Source organism: Thamnophis sirtalis, unplaced genomic scaffold (genome assembly GCF_051295495.1).
Source record: "Thamnophis sirtalis isolate CommonGarterSnake01/CBP01778 unplaced genomic scaffold, rThaSir2_p1.2 scaffold_2, whole genome shotgun sequence".
Taxonomy (NCBI): domain Eukaryota; kingdom Metazoa; phylum Chordata; class Lepidosauria; order Squamata; family Natricidae; genus Thamnophis; species Thamnophis sirtalis.
Window position 1 is genome coordinate 123,660,402 of NW_028261382.1, and position 27,698 is coordinate 123,688,099.

Genomic DNA, 27,698 nt, shown 5'->3' on the forward strand with positions numbered 1-27,698 from the left:
AAAAGTACCCATATAAACTGGGTATAACTTGCCCTCGGAAGTTGTGGAGGCTTTCAAGAAGAGATTGGACTGCCATTTGTCAAAGATAGTGTAGGGTCTCCTGCTTGAGCACGGGGTTAGACTAGATGATCTATAAGGTCCCTTCCAACTCTGTTAATCTGTTTAATCTATTTCATTTAATGGACTTCTATGGGAATGTTGGAAGCATATTTAAATGTGTTTCCTGCAACAGTGATTATCCCATATGAACTGATAATTCACTTATACTTGTAGAGGAATATGTGTTAAGACTTAGATAAAAATAACGAGAAAAATGATTACACATTACTTTAAAATATTAGATATTTACATGAATATTAGAAAACCAAAGATATAAGCTGAGTTTTTTTGCAGCCAAGAGATTAAAATGTTTAGCAAATGAATATACACATAATTGCCAATGTTATAAACATGAATATGCATATAAGACATATGTTATGCAATTTAATATTTAAAAGAATATTAAAATTTTCCTTCATGGGGGGGTGGGGCTCAGGATCTGGTAGTTCTCCCTCTGCCATGGTTTAGTAGTGACTGAGTAGGCAAAAAACTATTCACTCTGAAATTATAAAAGAGTGTGTTGGCCCTTGATTACTCTAAAGGTCTCCTTTAGTTACAGGTGCATTCAAAATATATTCAGTTATATTGTATGTTGAGAAATGTTTCATTCTTGGCAAAAAATAAAACAGTGCCTCAAATTGCTGAATGATTCTAAAATTAGAGAATTTCACCCCTATTTTAAGATTGCTGAAATTAACCCCCTGCCTAGGCAGGAAACCTTATACCATTTCAGACAAATGGCTATCCAAAATCTTCTTAAAGACTTCCAGTGTTGGAGCATTCACAACTTCTGGAGACAAGCTGTTCCACTGATTAATTGTTCTAACTGTCAGGAAATTTCTTCTCAGTTCTAGGTTGCTTCTCTCCTTGATTAGTTTCCACCCATTGCTTCTTGTTCTACCCTCAGGTGCCTTGGAGAATAGTTTGACTCCCTCTTCTTTGTGGCAACCCCTGAAATATTGGAACACTGCTTTCATGTCTCCCCTAGTCCTTCTTTTCATTAAACTCGACATACCCAGTTCCTGCAACCGTTCTTCATATGTTTTATGTTGCTCTTATCTGCACTCCTTCTAGAGTCTCTACATCTTTTCTACATCGTGGCGACCAAAACTGAATGCAGTATTCCAAGTGTGGCCTTACCAAGACATTATAAAGTGGTATTAACACTTCACGTGATCTTGATTCTATCCCTCTGTTTATGTAGCCTAGAACAGTGTTGGCTTTTTTGGCAGCTGCTGCACACTGCTGGCTCATATTTAAATGGTTGTCCACTAGGATTCCAACATCCCTCTCACAGTTACTACCATTGAACAAGGTAACACCTACACTGTACTTGTGCATTTCTTTTTTCTTGCTTAAATCAAGAACCTTACTCTTTTCACCATTGAATTTCATTTTATTAGATAGTGCCCAATGTTCAAGTTTGTCAAGATCCTTCTGTATCTTAAGCCTATCTTCTGGAATGTTAGCTATTCCTGCCATCTTGGTGTCATCTGCAAATTTGATGAGTTCCCTATTTATTCCCTCATCCAAATCATTGATGAAGTTGTCAAAGAGTACTGGGCCTAAAACAGAGCCTTGGGGTACTCCATTGCATACTTCCCTTCATGTAGATGCAGTTCCATTGAGGACAACATGTTGAGTGTGGTTGGTCAGCCAGTTACGAATCCATCTGGTGGTGATGCTGTCTAACCCACTTTCTTCTACTTTATCTAGTAGTAGGTTATGGTCTACCTTATCAGATGCCTTACTGAAGTCCAAGCAAACTATATGGACAGCATTCCTCTGGTCCACTAATTTTGTCACTTTGTCAAAGAATGCAATAAGATTAGTCTGGCATGATCTGTTTTTGATAAACCCATGTTGGCTTTTGGCTATTACTTTGTTTACTTCTAGGTGTTCGCTAATTCGTTGCTTGATTATCTTTTCCAGAATCTTTCCTGTTATTGAGGTCAGGCTGATAGGTCTGTAGTTTCCTGGATCTATTTTTTTCTTTTTTTGAAGATGGGAACCACATCAGCTCTTTTCCAGTCCTCTGGGAGTTCCTCGGTGCTCCAGGATCTCTGAAAGATATAGTTCAGTGGTTCTGAGATCTCGTCTGCCAGTTCCTTCAGAACCCTGGGATGTAATCCATCCGATCCTGGTGATTTGAACTCGTTTAGGGTAGACAGGTGCTTACTTACCATTTTCTTCCCTATTTCAACTTGTGTTCCTAATCTGATTTTTGTGGTACTGTTTTTGATAGGTTGGACTATTTTATCCCTTTGTGTAAAGACAGATGCAAAAAATGAGTTAAATAGTTCTGCTTTCTCCCTGTTGCTTGTCACCTTCTTGCCACTTTCTCCAAGCAATGGACCAATTGTTTCCTTAACCTTTTTCTTGTTTTTAACGTTGGAAGAAGCTTTTTTGTTATTTTTTACTTTTGTGGCAAGCCTTTCTTCATTGTGAGCCTTAGCTTTCCTCACTTCATCTTTACAGGCTCGGGCTATATTCCCCCTCTTTCCACTTTTTATACTTATCAATTTGTCAGAGAGTTCTTCATGCAGCCATGCTGGTTTCTTCTGGGAGCTGTTATTTTTCTTCTTCATTGGTATTGTGTTAGACTGGGCTTTTGTAATCTCATTAAATGTGTTTAATATTAGCTAGTATGTGGGCCAGGAGTTATATATGCTTATGTTTTGGAAATACAGGAATGAGTTGGTTTAGTAAAATTATCTTACAGTACTTTGGCTTTGGGAGTCATTAGGAACTGGATGGCATATAAACTTAATAAGTTACTATTGATGTTTTGGAAGAAATCAGGCCTCATAATGCATTTTAGAATCAGAGATAACTAAGAATAAAGAAGATCTGAGGGGAGGAATGCCAAAATATTATAGGATAGTAACCAAAGTTCAAATATCTAAGACATATAAAGTGTAATTCCTGCCCATTTTAGAATCAGAGATAACTAAGAATAAAGAAGATCTGAGGGGAGGAATGCCAAAATATTATAGGATAATAACCAAAGTTCAAATATCTAAGACATATAAAGTATAATTCCGGCTCAAGTTTACCTTTTGAGTATCTTCTTATACATAATATTAACAAAAATTTTCTTTTAGATGACCATTGATAGGCACCTGTGCATTTTATCAGTGTAGGTTATGTTTATTTTAGTTGTAGGACGAAATAGCTGTTTTCCACCTAGTGGAAACTATGTTTATATCATCTTTCCTACACTGAGTTGGATTACGGCCTCCATCATTTACATTCAGAATGGCTTAGGTGTGCCTGACATGATGGCTGGGGTAGTCCAACTTATAAGGAAGACAACAGATGCAAATGTTGCCCTAGATTTGACAGATTACCTAGTAAGGAGTTCACATTCCTTTATCTGTATATAATAGAAAGTAATTAATGGATTATATGAAGACTCTATTACAGTGGAAACTCTTTCCCTTAAAAAGCAGAAATTGATTTATAGACACAGTAGCTCTGAAGAAGGACTTCTTTAATTCAAAACACCCTGGGCTATAAAATAAAGACCATATGATGGATAAAATCATGTATAGTCTTAGGGCCAAGCTATTTACAGGACTGCCCCTCCTAAACATCCCCTCTATACTTCTGGATCATCTATGAGGCAAGTTTGGTAGGTCCCGACAGAGATTTATTGAGCATCTCTGATTAATTTTGCTTTCTGCCTGAAAAGGGGAATGTTTCCCATTATTCCTCAAGCAATTCCCCTTTTTGTTACAATTTCGGAAGGAGCTCGACAAATATTTGTTTATCTAAGTTCCCTAAGTGTATTTGTTTTATTATTTAGCTGTTTAAAAAAAATAAGTGCTTTATTGTTTTAATGATCTATCTTTTACTTTAATTGGAATTTTTAATTTTTTTTCCCTGAAAGCCACCCCTGTGAAGGCAGCGCACAGCAAGCCTCAAATATCAATCAATCAATTTTAAATGAACTTTGGATTTTCCTTGTTTTGCTTTGACTTTGCTTCACTCTCGAACATTTTGTGGTTCCCCCTGGATGTCTTTACTAGGTTATGAAGTCACGTGGAGGCTGGGGGCAAGTACTTCATGAACTAGTTTCTCCCGTGATCTTGTTAGACGTTCAAAAGTATGCCCAGAGGAGATTAGAGACTAAGTGGTTGCCACAGTTTTATGCCCGTCAAGACTTGGGGACGTCGAAACCACGAAAGGTAATATTTGAATAATTTATATGGCAGCCTAGTGACATGTAGTTTGAATTGTGAATACCTCCTACTACTGGATTATCTAAAAATCAATGATCGTAAGAAGATACTACAGATGACTTGGTAGACAGTTTTGCTTCTAATGGATTCCTTAGTAGGTATTCCTGTAAGCCACTGAAAATAAAAGTGACTCTTGAGGCTAAGCCTCTACATCTGGCAAGCATTCCAGAGTTTGCTGGCGGGAGGTAGAAACCTTGATCATTGCAAGATTCTTTCCATCATCCACAATCCCTCCCTCACTGAGACACAAATGCAATTCAGTCCATGTGGAAGCTCACAGAATAATGCCGGTTCTGAAGACAACAGGCTGGCTGGCTCCTTCATGCTCAGGCTGTCTTTTTCTCACGTTGCAGCTGTTGCTCATCTTCCCACCTAGGGCACTGCCTTCTATCAAGAACAGTATTGATCCTTTCTTCTGCACGATAGTAAAATAGATGGGAGTCCTTGCCTGGGCTATCAGCCAGGCTTTTCATTGAGTGTAGGAAAGAATTATTGGCTCTACGGTGCAATGAATCTACTGGATAAGAAGGGGCTTTTAACTTGGTACCCCTCCAAAGAGGAAAACTGTTGAATCGGCAGAGTCCTCACTTCACTGATTTTATGGGTGTAGAGTTGGGAGATTAAGCCTGGCTTTGTTTTCTGTTCATTTTCATTTCTTCAAAGTTTGTTCAGTGTATCAGATTACTTTCCTGACTAGGGGAAATAATAGTTGTGGGGAGAGGATATATTAGTATATCTAAGGGCAGCTGTTCTTTTTCAGCAGTGGTCTATTCAGGCTCTTGTCACTTCAGGAAGCAATCTGGATGCTTTTTTTAAGATAGCCAATGCGTTTGATTTTTGACCATCCAGATTGAAGAAAATATAACCTCGTTCTTTAAAGGAAGCTTAATCAATCTTGACCAGAGTTAGGATATCCTTCAAGGAATGAGGATACCCTCAACATCGGTATTAATATTTGTGCAAGTAATCAATATGCTGTTTTGTCATGTTCGCTTTCAGCTACATTTGGGAGAGGCCGCAGAAGACATTTTAATCCAGGGGCAGGAAGAGAAACAAGCACCATGGAAGGCAAGCTGTGTTTGTTTCTACTTGGGTCTTTGTATAAGGTGAACCTATTATCCTTTAAACCAGGGGTGTCAAACTCAAAGCCAGGGGTCCGGATCCGGCCCACAGGATGCTTAGATCTGGCCCACATGGCTGCCCTGGAAACAAGGAAGGACTGGCCCATAGTGCCTCTGACAGCAAAAACGGAGCTCGGGAGGGCCGCATGCGATACTCCCGAGCTCCGTTTTGACCGGCAGAGGGTTGCAGGAGGCTGTCGCAGCCAAAAACGGAGCTCGGAAGCCCGTTTTCTCTGTCAGAGCGCTCGGGCCACCACAGACACCGCCGACATGAGTGACGTTAAACCACACCCTCCCTGCCTCCCGAGGTCAAACACAACCCTGATGCTGCCCTCAATGAAATCCAGTTTGACACCCCTGCTCTAAACTATGCAGTCTTTACATAAACAGAAGAATAAGCCTAGCTGGTGTTAGGTAAGAGCAGTCATTTCAGTATTGCATTCATGATGCTACATCGGTAGTTTTGGCTCAGGTTGTCCAATTAAGAAAATTAAGTTAATGCAAATGACGCAGACTCTGTTATTGTTGAAATTGGTGCAATTGGAGTCTGAAACTTAAAAAAAAAAGAAATCTAAATGGAAATATTTTCTTTAAGGTTTGTTTTTTTATTTCTGTGGCTACAAGAGCAATTAACAAATGTATGAACAATAGCTGAATAAAGATGCAAACCTTTGATATTTTACTTTTAATTGCTTGCCATGGTTTTACACTTTAATTTAATGTAGAAAATACATTTTCTTTATCCAGGAAACTGGAACAAAATATTGTTTTTTAAACACCCGGAAGATAATTTATTAAGAGTGATTAAATGCACTCATTAAAAAGTATGAAATATGCAGCAAAATGAGCAGGATTAATCATATAGCATGGAGTCTGTTTCACTTACAGCTATGTTCTCACATTATGATCATATTGATTGTTAAATGTCTTAAAACCTTGTGGCATGATATATATCAGACCAGGCCTTTCCTTTTTTTTTCTATCTCAAAGAACAGCAAACTCTATCTCTATGACTGTCTTTCTGTCTGTCTCTCTGTCTTGTCAAAGCACTTGGTATGCCCAAATATGGGAGGGAGCATATTGCTTCCCTTTTGCCTTTCATCCCCACTCCAGGAGCCTTCCAGGCAGAAAAACCATTTTGTGTTGCATTTTTGCTGATAAATAAATGAAGGGAGACTAGTATAGATCTATTTCAAGCTATTTAGCTCTCATCAGCTAGCCATAAAAGGGAAGCAGTATGCTTCCTCCCATATTTGGACATACCAGGTGCTTTGACAAGACAGAGACAGACAGACAGTCATAGAGATAGAGTTTGCTGTTCTTAATCATTCCCCTGGCTTAGCTGGTAAGGGAGGAGAGCCTGTGGCTTAGAGGTTAATATAAATGCCTAATATGTAAAAACAGAGCAAGTTTGAATCCCAGCAAGGGTATGGCTTGCTGAGGAGAGCTAAACAGCTTGCTACACACACACACACCACTGAAAAAGTGACTTATGTTATTATTCACACTTACCATCGTTGTAGCATCCCCACGTGATCAAAATTCAGATAGTTGGCAACTGATTCACATTTATGACTGTTGCAGTGTCCTGTGATCATCTTTTGTGATCGTCTGACAAGCGAAATCAATGGGTAAACCAATTCACTTAACATATAACTCACTTAACAACTGTGGCAAGAAAGGTTGTAAAATGGGGGAAAACTCACTCAACAAATGTCTCATTTAGCAACATAAATTTTGGGCTCAATTGTGAATTTTGCCCCATTTTATGACCTTTCTTGCCTCAGTTGTTAAGTGAATCCCTGCAGTTGTCAGTAAGATGGTTGTTAAGTGAATCTGGCTTCCCCATTGACTTTACTTGTCAGAAGGTTGCAAAAGGTGATCACATGATTCTGGGATTCTGCGTCTGAATTTTGATCATATGACCATAGGGATGCTTGAATGGTTGTAAGTGTAAAGAATGGTCAGAGGTCCCTTTTTTCAGTACTGCGGTAATTTTGAACAAGCACTAAATGAACTGTTGGGAGTTGAGGATTACCTGCACTGATGACATTACCTAGTTTGGTAATGAAATGTCTGCAAGGGAACAACCAAGCTCAGAAAGCACCAAGCACCTGGCACTAATGTTTTTGTTTTGCTTTTTCTCCCTGTAGTTCAGGGGTGCGACCCTGCTGGTTTAGCAACCAGTTCGCTGAGCGCACGCTTTGCGTCAGGCCTAACCTTCCTGATGCGCACTGTGCGCAGTTCACAGGAAAACAGCTGAGGCACCGCTCTGCCGTGCCTATTAGCTGGGCTAAAAAAACCAAGGAAATAAGGTGAGTATAGCCGGGCAGCCCAGTGGTCAGGCCCACCTGAAGGTCACAGCGAATTGGTTCCGTCTCAGCTGATCTTCAGAGTGAACTGGGCCGAACTGGTAGAATCCCGCCTTTGCTGTGGGATACGGAGAGGTTAAGTAGGAAGGCAAGACTGAGTTCAGGAGGGGCATCTTGTATACAGGGAATCTCTTCAAGAGTTTTTCCCCCCCCCTACTCCTAATGGTATCTTTCCTTTTCAAAGACGTCTCTCAAAAATCTTGGAAGAAGGTAAGAGAAATGTATGAGCTGTCATGTTTCAAATTTGTTTTCCCAAATTATTTCCTGATCTCTTGTGTCATTTAAAAATGACCCCTTCAACTGTGCTGGTTGGATCTGCAGCGGTACTTACATTTTTTCATTTCCTTTGTTTTAATTCAGTTTCTTTTTAGTCTTATTCTTATTCTTCCATACTTAGTTTCCATGCTTCCCTATTTATTTGTTTGTTTGTTTGTTTGTTTGTTTGTTTACATTTGTCAACAAGCACAAGAAAACAAGTAGGAAAACAGATGAAAAATGGCACAAATAAATGGATAAAAATAAGCAAAATGTAGCCATAAACACATAAAAAGAATACATCTAAATGGGACAGTAGGACAGGGACGGTAGCAGAGGTGGGTTCCTACCAGTTCGCACCTGTTCGGTAGAACCGGTTCATCAAATCTACCGAACCAGTTAGAAGAGGTTCCATCAGTGGACCCGGAAAGCAGGCCACACCTACAGAAGAGGTTCCAAAATTTTTTGAAACCCACCACTGGTCCTTGGATATGATTATTCTACACTATCATGCTCATATTTATAAAACTCAGTGTCTCTGTGAAAAGTAAGGATGACTACTGCGTTTGTGGTGCAATCAGAACATTGCGTGCGTTGAAGTTGTTTTAACGCAAACCAAAGATGCCTTTTAAAAAACAAGTTTACATCATATTCTTATGCATGCCAGTGCTGTGTGTGAGGTAATTTAAGGTGGTTCTGACAAGTGTCGTCATATCCGGTCACATGGGTGGCAAGCCACTCCCATCCGGTCACATGGGTGGCAAGCCACTCCCACAAAGGAGGCCACACCCACAGAGTAGGTTCGAACAATTTTTGAAACCCACCACTGGGCGGTAGGCACGCTGGTGCGCTTATGCCCGCCCCCTTAGGGACCTCTTAAGGAACGCGTAAGGTCCACGGTAGAGAGCTTAAGGTCAAAGGCATGGGGCTTACAGGAACTAACAACAGGATCGGGTAGGGTGTTCCACACATTTACTACTATATTGTTGAAATCATTTTTCCTGCAATCAAGATTAGAACGGATTACATTTAGGTTGTATCTATTGATAACCCTTGTGTTATTATTGCAGCTGGAGTAAAAGTAGTCATTAACAGGTAGGACATTATGGCAGATTATCTTGTGCACTAAGCTCAGGTCGGAATGTAGACGGTGCACTTCAAGGTTATCCAGGCCTAAAATTTCAAGCCTGGTGGTATAAGGAATTTTATTATGAGCAGCAATAGCAATAGCAGTTAGACTTATATACCGCTTCATAGGGCTTTCAGCCCTCTCTAAGCGGTTTACAGAGTCAGCATATCGCCCGCAACAACAATCCGGGTCCTCATTTTACCCACCTCGGAAGGATGGAAGGCTGAGTCAACCCTGAGCCGGTGAGATTTGAACAGCCGAACTGCAGAACTGCAATCAGCTGAAGTAGCCTGCAGTGCTGCATTTAACCACTGCGCCACCTCGGCTCTGGCAGAGGAGTTGAGTACTCTTCTTGGAAAATATCTCTGGACCCTCTCTGTTTTAATGTCTAAATCTTAATGTGAAGAGCCACAGATGTCTTGGTGGCATTAATTCCAGAAACAACAAACTTTCAGTGTCTGCCTGTGTCCATGACAATTGATTGAAGTGGCTTTCGTCCACAAGATGTCGAGAGCAGGGCAGTTTTAAACTTGCACCTTCCACGATCTGTGATTACTCTTGCATGTTTCTAAACAATTTCAAACTTTTCCCCTTCCTATTCATAACTCATACCTTACAGCAGACTCATATGTTCTAAATCATTATTAGTCATTTCCTTCCCCCCCCCCGCTTTGTCCCTTCCAAAAAAAAACTTTGCCCAAATCAAACAAAAGAGTGGGAGAGAGACAGTGGCTGCCAAATTCTACTGCCTCTATGCAGTGAACTACTGAACATTGGGGTCAATGCAGAGATAAGCATCAGACAGCCTGCCCTAGTAATGCTTGTTATTGCGTTGTAAAATGTGTGCTTTCTTTTCTCCATCCCTCCTTTCAACAGCATAAGAAGAATTGGGTGCTTTCGGCTAAGGAAATCATTACTTTCCGTAAAGCTCTGATGAATCCGATCACATCTCTTCATTTTCAACACTTTGTGTCCCTGAAAGGAGATTTATTGGGGAATGGAGTGATTTTCTGGCAGGAAGTACAGAAATACAAGGTACAGCACTTAAGGAATGGAAATAATGCAGTTACTCAGCAACCAGGAAATTTATTTTTAATGCTATGGCCGTCAGGGCGGTCCTATGGCACGCCTGTTACAGGTGGCACATGTGAGCCATTTCTGAGGGCATGCGAGGCGTTGCACTGTCAGCTCCAGCACACATCCATGCGTTTGCCAGCTGATTTTCAGCCTTGATTTTCGGCCGTTTTTTTGCCCTCTGCAGGCTTCCCTGAATCCTCTGGAGGGCAAAAACTGCCCAACGCGCAAACCAGAAGTTTGGGAACGGACTTCCGGTTTGCGCGATGGGCTGTTTTTCTCCCCCTGGAAGCTTCATGAGGCTTTCCTGAAGTCTGCGGAGGGCAAACAATGGCTCAACGCGCCTCACAGAAGTCCAGAAGCTTCAGTGAGGCCTGCGCGTGGGGACAGGGTTGTGTACGCATGCGTGGGAGAGAGGGCATTGCATTGTGAGTGTGAGCACACACACGACCCGCCCCCGCCCCCTACGCTTTTGGCACGCCTCGACAAAAAGTTTGGGAACCATTTGTTACTTGGGAACCATTTCAGAATAGGCGATCTAAAGATACTGACTCCTGGACTCTTTGAGACTTGTCCTATTACTCAGCTAAATACTGAAATACAAACCTTGATGACCAAATACCTTTTTCTCAAATATCCCATTCCTTCCCCTTAGTCTACTTTTATACCTCTGGAATTTCTTGTTAGCCCTTCACTTCAGAATCAGGTCTGATCCTGCTGCCCAATTTAGAAAGCAGTCTCTAGGCTACATAACCATACTGTGGTTGTCATATTCAATCCAGGATAGGATATGGTGCCTTTTACCACATAAGATCAACAGACTTGCAAGGAATCCTGATTCTGTAGCTCTAGGCCGTACTTGTGTGAATAGAATAGGATAGAATAACAGAGTTGGAAGGGACCTTGGAGGTCTTCTAGTTCAACCCCCTGCTTAGGCAGGAAACCTACATCACTTTAGAGCAATTTATCCAACATCATCTTAAAAACTTCCAGTGTTGGAGCATTCACAACTTCTGGAGTCAAATTGTTCCACTGATTAATTACAATATAATAGCAGAGTTGGAAGGGACCTTGGAGGTCTTCTAGTCCAACCCCCTGCCTAGGCAGGAAACCCTATACTGTTCCAAACAAATGTCTATCCAACATCTTCTTAAAGACTTGCAGTGTTGGGCCATTCACAACTTCTGGAGGCAAGCTGTTCCACTGATTAATTGTTCTAACTGTCAGGAAATTTCTCCTCGGTTCTAAGTTGCTTCTCTCCTTGATTAGTTTCCACCCATTGCTTCTTGTTCTACCCTCAGGTGCCTTGGAGAATAGTTTGACTCCCTCTTCTTTGGGGCAGCCCCTGATATATTGGAACACTGCTATCATGTCTCCCCTAGTCCTTCTTTCTCTTAAACTAAACATACCCAGTTCATGCAACTGTTCTTCATATGTTTTAGTCTCCAGTCCCCTAATCCTCTTTGTTGCTCTTCTCTGCACTCTTTCTAGAGTCTCCACATCTTTTCTACATCGTGGCGACCAAAGCTCAATGCAGTATTCCAAGTGTGGCCTTACCAAAGCATTATAAAGTGGTATTAACACTTCACGTGATCTTGATTCCATCTCTCTGTTTATGTAGCCTAGAACTGTGTTGGCTTTTTTGGCAGCTGATGCACAATGCTGGCTCATATTTAAATGGTTGTCCACTAGGACTCCAAGATCCCTCTCACAGTTACTACTATTGAGCAAGGTACTACCTATACTGTACCTGTGCATTTCATTTTTCTTTCCTAAATGTAGAACCTTACTCTTTTTACTATTGAATTTCATTTTATTAGATAGTGCCCAATGTTCAAGTTTGTCAAGATCCTTCTGTATCTTAAGCCTGTCTTCTGGAGTGTTGGCTATTCCTGCCAGCTTGGTGTCATCTGCAGATTTGATGAGTTCCCCATTTATTCCCTCATCCAAATCATTGTTGAAGATGTTGAAGAGTACTGGGCCTAAAACAGAGCCTTGGGGTACTCCACTGCATACTTCCCTCCATGTAGATGCAGTTCCATTGAGGACTACACGTTGAGTGTGGTTGGTCGGCCAGTTACGAATCCATCTGGTGGTGATGCTGTCCAACCTACATTCTTCTACTTTATCTAGTAGTAGGTTATGGTCTACCTTATCAAATGCTTTGCTAAAGTCCAAGTAAACTATATCGACGGCATTCCTCTGGTCCACTAATTTTGTCACTTTGTCAAAGAATACAATAAGATTAGTCTGGCATGATCTGTTTTTGACAAACTCATGTTGGCTTTTGGCTATTACTTGGTTTACTTTGTAATTGTTCTAAGTAATATCCAAACTGGAATTCCCAACGGTGGCTAGAAGATTTCGAATATACCTTCACCTGATCTCTCCTTCCCTTGCTTTGAACTCCTCTTCCTTCCAGGATTTGCTTTAACCTTGATATCATTTTATTAAAAGCATCTACATTGTGATGGCAAACTATGATAAGGCCTTGAACCAGAACTGATCTGAAATGGTTGCTAAGCATCAAATGAAATATTGGTTTATTCTCTGCTGTTTGCTGTGCTCTTGACCTTCTACTCCACTGCATACCAACATACTTTCCAACTGCCCGCTTTGTTTATGCAGACTGTATGGCGATGTATAAACTTTCCATCTGGCATCTTGACTGTGAGGCCATCTTCTATGCTTAGTTGACACTTCAGTATGTTATGCAAGCTCAGAAAATTGAGTTAATTGTTCATTGTTAAGTTATCCATTAGTTAGTGAATCTTATGCACACAATCAAATAGTTTACTATGGAACATGGCTGCTATTAACATTTGGGATGTTGAAGTTGGCTAAAAGCAAGGAGCATATACACCAGTGGTAGTCAACCTGGTCCGTAGCGCCCACTAGTGGGCGTTCCTGCTTTCATGGTGGGCGGTACGGGTTTTGTCCGATATTGAACCACTTTCCTTTTTAAAATTTAATTGACTTCCCTACTTTATAAATCACCATTACTGTGGAACTGGTGGGCAGTTAGAAAATTTTACTACTAACAGAGATACAAAAGTGGGCGGTAGGTATAAAAACGTTGACTACCCCTGATATACACAATGCCTGATGCAGTATGACAACAGTTCCAATTATCTGTATTTGCAGAGTTTTTATTCTCTGTCTGAAACACTTAAAAGTTAGAAAGTGTGATTCTCCCTCCCTCCTTTCCTCATTCATTCATTCATTCATTCATTCATTCATTCATTCATTCATTCATTCATTCATTCATTCAGTACAGGTGCCACCTGAATTCAGATTGACTCTTGTGGTTCATCATGCAAGTTAATATAAAAATAACAATTTACCTAAAACTGCAAACAGATGGTGAATCTGGTCAACATCTAAAATAGACGCTATATGCCCTTCAAGGGGTCCATTCACCCTAGCCCAAAGCCTGGGAGGAGACCTAAGTCTTTAAGGTCCTTTGGAATGCCCTCAGGCAACCCCCCCATTTCAAAGGGGAACTTTATTCTAGAGGGCCTGGGCCATGTCAGAGAAGATACGTTTCCAGTCCTAAAAGCTGACACTGTTTAATTGCGTGTGCTCCCTCTATTGGTCCAAAGTGGTCAATCAGACACCACTGGAGACAATCAATTCATCAAGTAACCGTCCCTATAACATGCACAGCTTTATTGATCTTCAAGGTAGTAATTGAGCTCTGCAGTGAGTACAGCATGAGTGAATGAAGGACCTCTCAATCTAGGAAAGACACCAGTGGCGTACCAACTGAACTTGCGCAAAAAGGCCCTTGTGGCCATAGCTGCTGAATCCCAACCTGAAATCTGACAGAAATGGTTCTAGATGATCAGTTTTCTCCAGGATTTTCATCAGCTGCTGTCTGACCATCTTTAGGTCCAGAACTTTGGTAGTAGGAAAAAACATATCTAAAATGGTTGTGCTGAAAGATGGCTGTTTGAGGAAATGGCACACCATCGCCTCCTTTACCAGTGGAGGAACAAATCACTCCTTCTCTCAAAGGGGTGAACACCATGGCTTGGATCCAACTGGGAGGGATCCAGCCCACTACATATGCTAGATTGCCAAACTAATATCACCAAGAAACCTGCTCACTTCCTCAAGAGTCACCAGTTCAAAATCATCCTGGTTCAAAGGTTTATAGCAAGATTGGGTCTAAATTAGGAGGATCAATAGTCTTGTCAGAAGAACTACATAGTAAATAATAAAAAAGTAAGGATAAAATAATAATCATCATTAATAATAATTAATAATATAATAATAACAATAATAATAATATCTAATTGAGAAGACAACAACAGATAACAAATGCCTCATTTGCAGTGAAGCTGAAGAAACAATAGATCACCTGATTAACGGCTGTAAAAAAAAAATCATATAGTCTGACAATAAGTAGCAGCGTAGCAAAGTAGCAGCTATGGTACAATGGGATGTCTGCAAGAAATTCCACTTGCCTGATAGGACCCTAAAACAGATGATAACAAAGACAAATAAGTCTGGATAGTGGACATGGTAGTATCTGGAGACACCAGACTAGAAGAGAAAGAGCTGGACAGAAAAATAAAATGCAATGACCTATAAATAGAAGTAGAACGATTGTGGCAAAAGAAAAGAAAGGTCGGGCCAACAGTAATAGGTGCCTTGGGGGCAAACCCAAAACAACTGGAGCACCACTTGAACACCATCGGCATTGACAAAATCACCATCAGTCAATTACAAAAGGCTGCTTTACTTGGAGCAGCTTACATCCTGAGACAATACCTTTAATACCATCAAAAGACAGCATCTGCCTATCCCAGGTCCTTGGGAAGGACTTGATGAGCCAAATCGGGTGTAAACAGCTGGCTGAATGTGCAATGATTAAGGATTGAACCCCTAATTCCACCCAATTTTCAATGAGGTAACTGGGGACTGGTCTTCCTGATCGTAGGTGATATGGGCAAAGAATAGCTGGGAATCCATCGACTGGTGCCCTGAAATTTCCCTAAATTAAACTGTATGATTGCCGAGAGTCACTGCTAGGGCCAAATAATAGGAAGCCAAAGAGACAGTGAAATTTATGTCACTATGTTTTCAAGGATGAGAGAAAAGTACACCGATGTAACTACCATGCAGCAGAACCCCAAAATAGGTAGGTAAAGAATGTGTGTTGGAAGAAACTAGTATGAATTCATCATCTTAGAGATGTCTTGATACTATTAAGTGTAACATTCAAACAGTTCATTAGTCGTGTACTGGAGTGTTGGCAAATTCACATATTTATCACACACCCTTTGCAATATTTGTTATCATTCAACACAAGAACATGTTTGGCATAGAATCAAAATATATACGTAGTTAATGGTACAGTATGGCTAAATAATATGAAATAAGTACACCAAAAAAAACCCTCATTGGATGTTACTGAAGTACACATTGCCATCATCCTCATTGCTGATCATCTTTCTTAGGATGAGAGTTATAATTCATACAACATCTTAAAGGTCATCTATTGGCCATTGGCATCCTAAAAGGTCTTCTGAGAATTAGATTTTTCTCTCTGTCCTTAACAATTATTGTTGCAGAGCCAGTCCAAAAGGAATGAGATTTTCCCTTCTAAAATGAGCTTTTATCTGATTCCTTAAGAAACTTTGAACTTGCCTACTTACTGAGATCTTTTTCTGAGAAGCTCTTTAGGTTCTTGCCAAACTGAGGTAGGTGGTGATGACCAAATAAGATTTTCACATACTGAAGCTCTGCTTCTACATGGTTCCCTGGGAAATTTTTGTAACATGAGTTGGCCTGAGAAATAGAACCTGAAGAGCGGCTAGGGAATTCTATTTTAGACATAAATCAAGCTAACTATCTAAATAATTTGCATCAGCTTTCTTTGACCTGGTGCTTTCCAGATATGTTGAGATGGCAGTTCCCAGAATTTCCTTCCAGCTGTTGGCCATAGAGATAGGGAATTATGATAGTTTGCAATCCTAACACATCTGGAACTCATCAGGTTGAGGAGAACTGATTTACATGTTGAGTATGTAATTGCATATATACTCTGAATGTTTTGTTTCTTCATTTTCAGGATCTGTGCCATTCTCACTGTGATGAGTCCATTATCCAGGATAAGATCACAACCATTATCAACTGCTTTATCAATTCTGCCATTCCACCTGCTCTTCAGATTGACATACCTCACGATCAAGCCCAAAAAATCATTGAACACAGGAAAGAACTAGGCCCATATATATTTAGAGAAGCACAGGTACATGAATAAGCCTTGTGGGTAGTCATGCGTTTTGTGTAGATTGAGAATTGTTTTTATGAATGAACGTGATGGGTGCAAAGCCCTCTTATGGAATCTGGATTGGCATAGTTTGATATTAGGGCATTAAAAATAAAAATGAAAAATAAGATCCAAGATATGCATAGAGATTCCATCTGTGTACAAGTAGTCCTCAAGGTCGGGCGCATAGGTGAACCGGTGGTAACAAAATGTGAAGCCCACCGCTGCATGCAAAGTGTGATGGCTCTCTTTGTATCACGTCAGTTTGATCCTGGCGGGCAGGAGAGAGTTGTGTATTACTTTTTTTTTAAAACAGCAACTGACAGGGATGCTAGGCAAGTAAAAAAGGAGAAAGATAGCAGTAAACATACAAATCTCCTATATTTATCTTGTATTAATTTTCCGGAAATCCATGCTGTGAATTTTTGAATCTCTGATTTTACGGTAGTCCACAACTTGCAACTGTTCATTAATGGGTATTCAAAGTTACAACAGCACTGAAAAAAAGTCATTTACAACTAGTTCTTGCACTTATGACCATCACAGCCTTCCCATGTAATCAAAATTCAGGGGCTCGGCAATCTGCATTTATTTATTATGATGGTTGCAGCATCTCAGGGATCATTATTTGCAACCTTCCAAGTTGATTTTCGACAATCGGAATCAATGGGGGAAGCTGGATTCGTTTAACAATTATGTGATTTACTTAATTGCAGTAATTTGCTTAGCAACCATGGCAAAAACAGTCCTAACATTGGGCACAACTCACTTAACAAATGCCTTTCTTAGCAATGGAAATTCTTGTCCTGATTGGGTTCTTAAGTCCAGCACAGGGCTGTCAAACTCGTGGTCCATAGGCCAGATGAGTCATGTGCTGGCCATGCCCATGTCCGGTTTAGCAAAGTGGGGGGAGTCACGATACATCATGTGACGATGCGAATTTGACACCCCCTGGTCCAGCACGATCTGTACTTTCATATCTCTTTTGTGTCTGTAATGTAAAGGAAATAATATCTCTTGCAAGGAGATTGTATCACTTCAAAAAACCTCACCAGCTCTGCAATGTTGTTTTAGAATTTTTCTAGAGGCAAAAACTTACCATATTTTTCAGAGTATAAGATGCTCCAAAGTATAAGACGCACCTAGATTTTGGGGAGGAAAACAAGGGAAAAATATCTGCCTCCCAGCAATTTGCCTCTTTGCAACAAACAGTACAGACAATAAACACTGTTTATAGTGTTATATTTCAAACTATACTTGTACAGATACTGTTAAAATTGATGTGCTTTCTGGAAGTTACTCTCTGCTATTTAAAAGAATAGCACTTTTTAAAACAATAACACCGGGCCTCTTCAGATCAAGTATTTATTTTAAAAAGCTTCACTTTGTTAAGTTGTCTAGAACAATAATAAAGCAGTCTTTAAAAAACAAGTCTAATATAATTTAAACATTCTATAGGCATTTATAGTTGTTGACTTACTTCCTTGCAGCAAACAGCCTGATTAGCACAAGAAAAAAAAAATCTGCCTCCCAGCAATTTGCCATGTGGAGCAAACAGCAAGTTTCATTTTCAATTTCTCCCGATCATCAGCTGTTAGAGGCTGCAGGGATTGCTATAACTTGTTTGCTGTAAAGAGGTAAATTGCTGAGAGGCAGAGGCCAAAGGGTGGAGGCTAGTGGGTGGGTGGGTCTACATTCAGTGTATAAGATGCACCCAAATTTTCACCCTCTTTTTTTTGGGGGGGGAGATGCATCTTATACTCCGAAAAATACGGTAAGTAGAGTTTCGAAAGAGGCACATGCATCTGTCAAAATTGAATATTCTGGACAACAATTTGGATTTAAAAGTAGTTCTGATGTAATTTGTTTGGTTGGTTTTAGAAACCTCATATTAAAAACACAAACAATTCACCACTTAATGTTTTTATTAATGCAAGACATTATAATTTTTTTAAGGAAAGGCTTTGAAACTGTAGCTTAAGAAATTTTTCATCAACCATAAACACATTTTGATGGGAAGCATGTGCCTGTCTGGAGAAAAATATTAAAAGGCAATATGTACAAAGCTGGGAGTTTATGCTATGCATTAGAACTATTTATCATTGGCAAATATTCTAATTGTCTGCAGTAGTGTTTGTTTCTGTGGAGTATTGCATTTTAAGACATCCTTTTCTATTCCCTTCCTTCAGATGACTATTTTTGCACTTCTCTTTAAATTTTGGCCAATGTTTTGTGAATTCCGAGGTAATTTGAAGGATGAAGCTATTTTTCCTTGCTTGGAAAGAGAAAAGAAGATTCAGAAATTAAAAAAAGCAAAAGAATTAGAAGTGAAGGTGAGAAGACCAGATTAACAGGACACAATAATGTGAATCACTCAAAATAAGATAAATTCTTACCCAAAATAGCACAGCTATTTTGTAACTGATCCAAATCCTGCAGAAGTGAAATGGGGGGAAAAATGCCCACATTACAAATGAAATTTTCCCTATTTAGGACTACTCATTTATTATATTTGATTTCTGGTGCTGTAGGAGTTTAAGACAGACAGCAATATTTTATAATGAAACATACTTTGAAAGTTTGCTGAACTATAACAACCTAATGAAAACATGCCTTTTGATGCCAGCTCTCCATAAATCTGCTTTCTGTAAATGTATGCCTTTGAGATGTGTGGGAATACAATTCACATCACATACGATGTTGTAATTCACTCTGCACTGGGGAAAGCTGCTTTAGGAATCCTCATGTTTGTGAATTCTCCTAAGAATGTAATTCTATATTTGCAGAGAGTTGCTAAATACTCAGTGGTGGGATTCAGCCAGTTCGCATCACTTCGAGAGAACCGGTTGTTAACTTTCTGAGCAGTTTAGTGAACTGGTTGTTGTAAGAAATCATTAGGGCAGAGAATCGGTTGTTAAATTATTTGAATCCCATCACTGTATACTGTATACCTATGATACATTAATCAAAATACTGTTAAATATTATTAGCCAAGTAATCCCACCTCAAATGTTAGGAGACCAATTGGAAGAGGGCAGAGATAGGTAGATCATGGCCCAGAAAAATTATAAAACCTCTTTTCATAATGGAAGGGAAACCAGAAGCGAACAGTGCTTCGTATCCTATGTTGTGAAGTAACACTCCAAATGGAACATTTCCATCCCAACAACTTTCTGCCTACTCATCTATCAAGCCCATTTGGGTTAGGTGAGGAATGAAACCACCCTGAAGGACATATATGGGGACGCCCAAGCAAATTGAAGAAACTACTGAGATAAGTGAAACGTTTTTAACCAGCAGGAAAAGAAAATGAGTCCAGTAACATGACTCAACCTCCAGAGGCACCATAATAAAAACTTTAACTTCCACCCTTGTGGGAAAATACTGAAGTGGGGAGGTGAAGAAACTCACTTTCCTCCACAATGCTCAACAGAAAGCAGTATTTAAAGTAGGTGCAGCTATCAACTATGAACAAGGGGGAGAGTATTAAATGAAGATGGAACTGAATGTTGCTTGTTTCCCACAACCAACCTAACAAGCAACATCTCATCTATTTTTGATATTGCAAGCCAAATCTTCTCTTCCATAAGAGAAACAATCTGTCATTTGAAACTCTGTTACTGAGCTCCGTGTTTCTCCTCACTGCTGATCTTGGAGGACAAGGCTGAGGGTCATCACCTGAGGAGAAAGGAAAAAAGAACCTCAGTACAGGTAGTCCTTACTTACTGACCGCTGGTTCAGTGACCATTTGAACTTTTCACAATAATGAAAATAGAAGCAGTCCTCGAAGTTGTAACTGTCACAGTGCCCCTGGGCTCATGTGATTGCAACTGGCACAGATTTATGATCCTGTGGTCACCATTTGATACCTTCTCTGCCAACTTTTGACAAGCTAAGTCAATGGGGAACCTGGCAGGAAGTCATAAATTGTGGTCACAGTGCTTAATGCTATGCATGATTTGCTTAATGACAACAACTTGAACCAGAGGTGAGTTTCTGTTGGTTTGGCCCTGATTGGGTGAACTGGTAGTTGCAGCGGTGGGAGGCTCCGCCCACTCACCCGGATGCTTCTGCACATGCCCGTGCACATACACAAGCAAACTGGTAGTAAAAAAAATGGAAACCCACCACTGACCTGAACTGATGTTGCAAGTTGGTATGGTCACACTTAATCACTGGCATTGCCTAGCGACAAAGTTGCCAGTCCCTATGGCAGTTGGTAAGTGAGGACTTCCTTTAGATCTTGCTCGAATCAGAGGTTGAGAGGAACTCAGAGAAAGAGGTCTGAGATCCAATAGAAATCCCCTGTGGAGCTGAGTAACCGGAAGAATCCATGAGAGTCTAGAACCTCAGAGGTATCTTGCTTGGCTTCCTTGATAATCTTTCTAACTACATCCCAAAATACTTCCTTTATTTGTAATTATTTTGGAAATCTTTCTCAACAGGAGTCACCCTATAAGAGGAAGAATTTATTCAAGAGAATTCCAAATCTTAAAACAAAAACAAAAAGGATATAAAGTAGATTCTTAAAAATATTCTGAAATATACTGTCCAGTAATTTATTTTACTTCACAAATAATAGAACATTTATTTCATTGCTAGGGACAAAGGAAGAAAAGTTCTGTTCCTGGGAAAATAGTTTCACCTACTGAGTCAAAACTGAGTATGGCTGAATTTTCACCATCCGCAAGCTATTCTGGATTGGGCCGAGAGGTAATTGAATCATGTTCTGTCAATCCTTCCTGAAGCACAGTGTGGTGATCTGGGATGATCCAGTGGATTTAGGAAACCGATTGAAAGCTGTTTCTGATGTGTTATCAGTTTCATTTTAAAGAAATTGCTATTGTTTAATTATGGGCAAATGAATTTGCTAGCATTCATTTGGATCCCTTCCCTTTAAAAAAAAACAAAACACAGCAGGACACGTCTGAAATTCATATCAATTTCATTTTGCGTTAGTGTCCCTCATGACGGGGGCTGCATGTTGCTAAATGAGAGTGGAAGCTTTTTTTAAAACAAAAAATGTAATTTAAAATGTTGAATGAACATGTTGAAGTTATTTTTATTAATCTAAAACAATCAAAGCCCTTCTTAAAATTGCAAAATCAATTAAGGAAATACCGGTTGTCTCTTAAAATAATGTGAAAATACTTATGAAAAGAGACAAATAGCCCTGGCAAATATCTGAGTGTAGGTTTGATGCTGGCATATTTAAACTGTAAGTACAGATTAATTCAGTATCTTACCCACCACAGGCAGGATATAAATCCAAATAATTAAAGTACTGATTTGATATGAAATTCAGATATTTCACAACTGCCTTGGAGGAAATTGGCTCTTCAACCTCTTCAAATGTCTGTATTAAAAATCCTCCTCCTTGGTACAAGTGGCATTAGGAAACCACATGAATGATTACGTTGCCCCATTGATAAATAATGCCATACTAACTTTATTCTCTTTTATTAAAATTTCAGTTTTCTGAAAGCAAGAACTGCTAACATTATCTTAAGATGTAAAAAAGGATTGCCCATTTATTGGCCCACTATCACATCCATCCTAACTTGTTTGCTTGTTTTTCTTTTAAATCTCCTTGTTGCAGTTTTTCTGGTCTTATTCAAAGTACATAGAAGCTCTTGAACAAGAAAGGATTCTCCTACAGGTTCAAGAAGATTTAGAGAAAAAAGCAGTTGCAGCATCTGCTTATTCAGGTTAGCTTTTCGTTAATGAGAAAGGTTTTTGTGAGCCCATTTAACATTCATTTCCTTACTAACTATGTGAAGCAGAACAATAGTATGTTCTCTGAATACAATGAGATTTGTTGTGGTTTTAATTTCTCTTTCTCTCTCTCTCCCTCCCTCTCCCTCCCTCCCTCCCCTTTCTTTCTCTTTCTTTCTTCCTTCTCTCCTTCCCTTCCTCTCTTTCTCTTTAATTTCTTTCTTTTCCACCACCCAGGGCTCTCATCTTTCCTCGCTATGAAAAGTGATATGGCCATAAGCTCCGAAAAATCTATGACCCCATCAACTTTCAACACAGCTTTTGTGAGGCAACGTTCATTCCTATCTAAAGATAATGCAAGTATGTCTCTAGGAGCTCAATTAATTTTCCATGTTGATAACAGATATCATTTCATCAGATGCTCAGTTTGTATAATAATATAAAAATGAAATGTCTTGTGGATTCAGTCCAGGAGGAGCATGCAAGTATAAGCAGCCCATCCTCTTAGATGTGCAAGTAGGGTTTTTTTCCCAGCACTTCCTACTTGGCGTTTTTTTCCCTACATAGGCGATTTGCCCTTCCAAGCTGGCAGGGAAAGCTTTTCATCCGCTTGCCCAAAAATGTTCTTGTTCTTTCCATCCCTGCCCTTCTGACTTCATCCTGTTGTCATTCTACCTGCAGTGGGCAAATGTTCCTCCTGCAGTAATTGCTTCCTCTTCTCCTTAGTCCGTTTTCAAAAGAATGGTTGACACTAATATTTTTAGCTTAATTTATAGTTACCATCTGCACAGTGATGTCATATAAATAGTGCAAGATTCCAGTTCACAAATATTAGTATTCTTGCATTCTTCAGAGTTGTTCAACCAAATGTTAACTCTTTCAGGCCCCAGTTTTGGTGGGAAATAGTTAATCATGTTCTTAATATGTTTATGGATTTTTTTTTAGGCATGGTCTATTATGCCCCTAACTGTAACTAAATCACAGCAAACACAGAGGGATGGATATTGAACAATGGTACACTTAATTGCAATGGTGATGTAGAGGATCAGGCATATATGGGAAACTGTTTTTTTTTTAGTACCAAAGGTTCTACAAAGAGGCGGATGTTATTTTTCTTTGAGCTACCCACATATGTGGGAATTAATCATTCACATTCCTATCATTTAAACACAATGATTGGACATATGAACATCCTTCATTCTAGATTAACTCCACAACCTCAGCACAATCTGTGCCGTTGAACCGTCCTTCTGATTTGAAAATGCACAGAAGCCCAACCACACCACCCACCTGCAACTCTTTAAAGTCACTGCTGTCGTGCCTCTGTTCTTGAGATCCCGTGGCCAGTTTTGAAGGCAGAAAATGTTTCTGATAAATTCAGAGTTGGCTATGTAAACCCATGCTTCAGTTACCTCCAGATTTAATTTCTGCAACGTATATTTCTTGGGGCTATCTTCAAAAAGGACAGCAGTCCCCAACTTTGCGGTTTGGTGGCCTGGCTGGGAGGGGGGGAGAGAGGAATGGGGCCACATGAGCAGCGGGCCAGTGCGCGCGCACACACAAGCATAGCTCAAGTTGAGTTACGTGCATGCACATGTATGCCAGCCTGCCATTTGCGAAGTCCGGTTCTGCCAAGCCTGCCATTCAGCCCAGGCATTAGGGACCTGTGATCTAGGAGGTATCTCCAAGAAGAATAATAATAATCAGATTCAGTGTACAGGGAGTCCTTGATTTACAACAGTTCATTTAGTGATTGTTCGAAGTTACAATGGCTCTGAAAAAAGTGGCACATGACTATTTTTCACACTTACTACTGTTGTAGCATGTCCATAGTCACGTGATCAAAATTCAGATGCTTGGCAACTGACTCATATTTATGATGATTGCAGAGTTCTAGGGTCATGTGATCCCCTTTTGCGCCCTTCTAACAAGCAAAGTCAATGGAGAAGTCAGATTCACTTAACAACTGTGTTACTAACTTAGTAACTGCAGTTATTCACTTAACAACTGTCTTGGTTAGCAATAGAAATTTTGGGCTCAATTGTGTTTATATGTTGAGGACTACCTGAACAACAGTCCTTCAAGGTCTGCGTTGATAGTTTGTTTCTTAGTACAATTCAGAGTGTTAGCTATTATTTTTAAAAATTTAAAGGGTTTTGATTCAGGATGTCTTGGCGGAGTGTCACCCCATCCTTTATTGCTGTCTAGTCTACTAGATCTTATGGAAAAGCTCTTTTCTGAGATATTTTTGGCTGAGACAAGATAAAATATTATTTAATTAAGCTTTTGGAATCTATAGTTTGGAAGGCTCCCTTGGCTCGTTATTTGCTGGTATTTCACCAATAGGCCAAGAATTTTAGAAAATCTCTTGTCTCTTCTCTAATGGTTACCGTTCTGTATTTGCCTTTGTTAATACTTTTAGTTTTATCTTTGAGGTTATTTCTATTTAATATTTTCTGTTTAAATTTATTACTGTTTTTAAATGGTATAAACTGTTCAGAGAGATAGCACATGTACTAGAGAGAGATAGAAATTTTTAAATTGAACAATATATTTACAAATTTAGACGCAACTGTAAGCTGTTTTATCTATGAAAAGGCAAAGTAACTTATTTCCCTAGATTTTTCTTTGGAACTGTAAGAATTGTCTTCATTTTCTGTATTAACAGTTATTATTTTTGATTTCTTATAATATTAACGCTTTGTCTTTCTCTCCCAACTAGAACCATCAAAATTTTAAGGAAGCTGCTGAAGAAATTATGGGTTTGCATCCACAGTGGGACCACAATTTATCAGAAATAAATGAACGTTGCTCACTGGTTTGCCCTATTTTTCAGAGATAAGTAACTAAGAGAAGAAAGAAACTAATTCTGGTGCATTCAGTGCCAGTGGGACTTTTTTCTTATATACTGTAGTATTATAGCCTTCTACTACAGCTATGTTAGAACACAATTCCTATCATCTGGAGACAACTTTTCAGTGTCAAATTGGGAATCCTGTGCTATTATATTCTTGTTTTTAAGGAAGGATTGTTGATTAATTTACTTACAAAGTATTTGAGAGGTTTTCAGCTCATTGACAAGCCCTTATACCAGTGTTTCTCAACCTTGGCAACTTTAAGTCCTGTGGACTTCAACTCCCAGAATCCCCCAGCCAGCTGTGCTGGCTGGGGGATTCTGGGAGTTGAAGTCCACAGGACTTAAAGTTGCCAAGGTTGAGAAACACTGCCTTATACCATATTTTTCAGAGTATAAGATGCACCCTTTTCCCTTAAAGGAGGCTGAAAATCTGGGTGCATTGTCTACACTGAATACAGCATTTTTGCCTCTCAAGCCCCTGCCCCCTTCACCAAAATGGCCGTGCATAGCCTTTAGAAGGCTTCCAGAGTGCTCCTGGGGGCTGGGGAGGGCAGACATGAGCAAAAAACGGGCCATTTTTTGCTCAATTTTATCCCCCCCAGCAGCACTCTGTAAGCTTCCTAAAGGCTATGTATGTCCTTTTTTTTTTTTACTAAAAATGCTGTTTTTGGGAATACACCATTTTTTGCTCATTTTTGCCCCCCACCAGCAGCACTCTACAAGCCTCCTAAAGCCTATTCATGCCTTTTGGGGGAAAAAATGGGCCCGTTTTCATGAAAAACAAGCCATTTTTGGGAGGTCTGCAGAGTGCTAAAACTTTTTTTAAAAATTTGCCTCTTCAAAATCTTGGTGCATCTTATACTCTGAAAAATACGGTACTTCACCAGGATTCTGAAATGCAACAGGTACATCTTCGGGCTAACTTCAAGGCAGTTTCTCTTGCTTTCATTATAAAGAAGTCTCAGGAAGAGGTGTAGTAAACAGTCCCCAGAACATCAGGGCTGGTGAACTGATAAGAGCAATTTGTAGGGCTTCGAAACAGCAACATCTGTGACTCTCTATCTGCCATATTGTTTCACAGCCACTTCTGATTCGCACTATAAATTACAGTGAGAGCTTGAGCTGAGTTGTGGATGATTGCTGCTGAAGGATTCAAATACATTAGCTCTTTCTTCCTTTTGCAATGTTCATGTTAAACAATGAAGTATGTATCGAGAGGGGAAATATCTGTGGCCCATATGTGGTCTTTTTTTTCCTGATGGTTTCAACATTCTCCAAGAACATGTCATTCTAAAAGGGAAACACTGGGACCAAATCCTGCCCCTGGTCCCTCTGGGCATCAAAGAGGAGGAGGAGAAATAGGAGGAACCACAAGAAAAACAACAAATGAAGTCCTTCTGCAAAATGATTGCCTTCACCTGTTACAGATTATTTGCTTTAGATTCATGATACATCATTTTTTGGCTTTGTGTTGAAGTTCAGATTCACCATGCTAGAAATTTGTTTTCTTTGCCACATGTCAAACAACTGCACTCTGGATTGTTTCTTTTCTATAACAAGTATTTATGTCATATATTAAAAAGAAACTCCCATTTAGGTATTTAATTTTTTCTCCAGCCAAGTATAATATGAAACCAACAATTTGCCCATGTTTTAGATTTGGACTCTATTTGTATCCAATCCAAACATCAACCCATTAATCCTCTATATGTCTCCCATGATACCTTCAAACACTTGATAACCAAACAACTTGTTTTCCCGTTCAGTAGCTCCATTCAGAATCAAACTTAGCAGACTTATTCTCTAAAGGATATAATCCAGGCAAATGTCAGGGAGAATAAATTTTGCTTGATTGATACTTGGTTTTGCAGAATTGTTTCCACCCACGCAGCAAAACAATGGTTCCCTTGTGATTTTGATAGAAGTGGTGTAAAGTAGATGTCTTATTTGTCTGTCATAAGAAATATCATTGCTTGATAGTCACACAGAATTTTTCATGACTGGTTTATAATTCATCCCTTGAATTACCATCCCTCCATTTTCCAGAGTAGTTCACGATTTTATCCAATTTACACTCAGTCTTTCAAATCTTAACTGAAAGAGGGAGGAATATACTTCTTTGCAGTCCACTTTATTTTAAGGAGAGAGTGAAACACATACTCACACATTTTTATTTGAAAATCAATGGTACTTAAAACTTTTTTAAAACTTTGCCATGTGATGGTTTGCGGCATCTAAAGATCAGCAGATTAATTGTGGTTTTCTAAAGAAAAGATATTACGTTTTCAACATTATCTAATATAGTTGTAATTTAGGTATATTTGAAAGCATTTTTAATCATAAAATATATTTTAATTTGATTACCAAAACAAGGATAATTGATATGCCCAGCAACAATTTTGTAAATGGCAACGTTTAATAAATATTATGTTTGGACTGTGGCACTTTTAAGGCTTACACAATTACAAAGGAATAATTTTTTCATAGTTTGACATCCATTTGATCAAATACAATAAAACTATCTTGAGATACATAATACAATATAGGATACA

At 39.4% G+C, this 27,698-nt stretch overlaps 1 protein-coding gene across 2 annotated transcripts in view; it reads left to right on the forward strand.

Moving 5' to 3' along the window:
• The window catches only part of RGS22 (regulator of G protein signaling 22), a 107,277-nt gene extending 81,914 nt beyond the window's left edge, over positions 1-25,363 (forward strand). For both annotated transcript variants that reach the window (XM_087706816.1, XM_087706817.1), the window contains 9 exons: positions 4,131-4,289; positions 5,343-5,411; positions 10,097-10,255; positions 16,374-16,553; positions 18,764-18,907; positions 21,177-21,287; positions 22,174-22,282; positions 22,527-22,649; positions 25,012-25,363. In XM_087706816.1, the coding sequence (XP_087562942.1) occupies positions 4,131-4,289; positions 5,343-5,411; positions 10,097-10,255; positions 16,374-16,553; positions 18,764-18,907; positions 21,177-21,287; positions 22,174-22,282; positions 22,527-22,649; positions 25,012-25,028 (1,071 nt within the window). In that variant the 3' untranslated portion in view covers positions 25,029-25,363. The remainder of the gene's footprint in view (positions 1-4,130; positions 4,290-5,342; positions 5,412-10,096; positions 10,256-16,373; positions 16,554-18,763; positions 18,908-21,176; positions 21,288-22,173; positions 22,283-22,526; positions 22,650-25,011) is intronic.
• Positions 25,364-27,698: the final 2,335 nt, after the last annotated feature.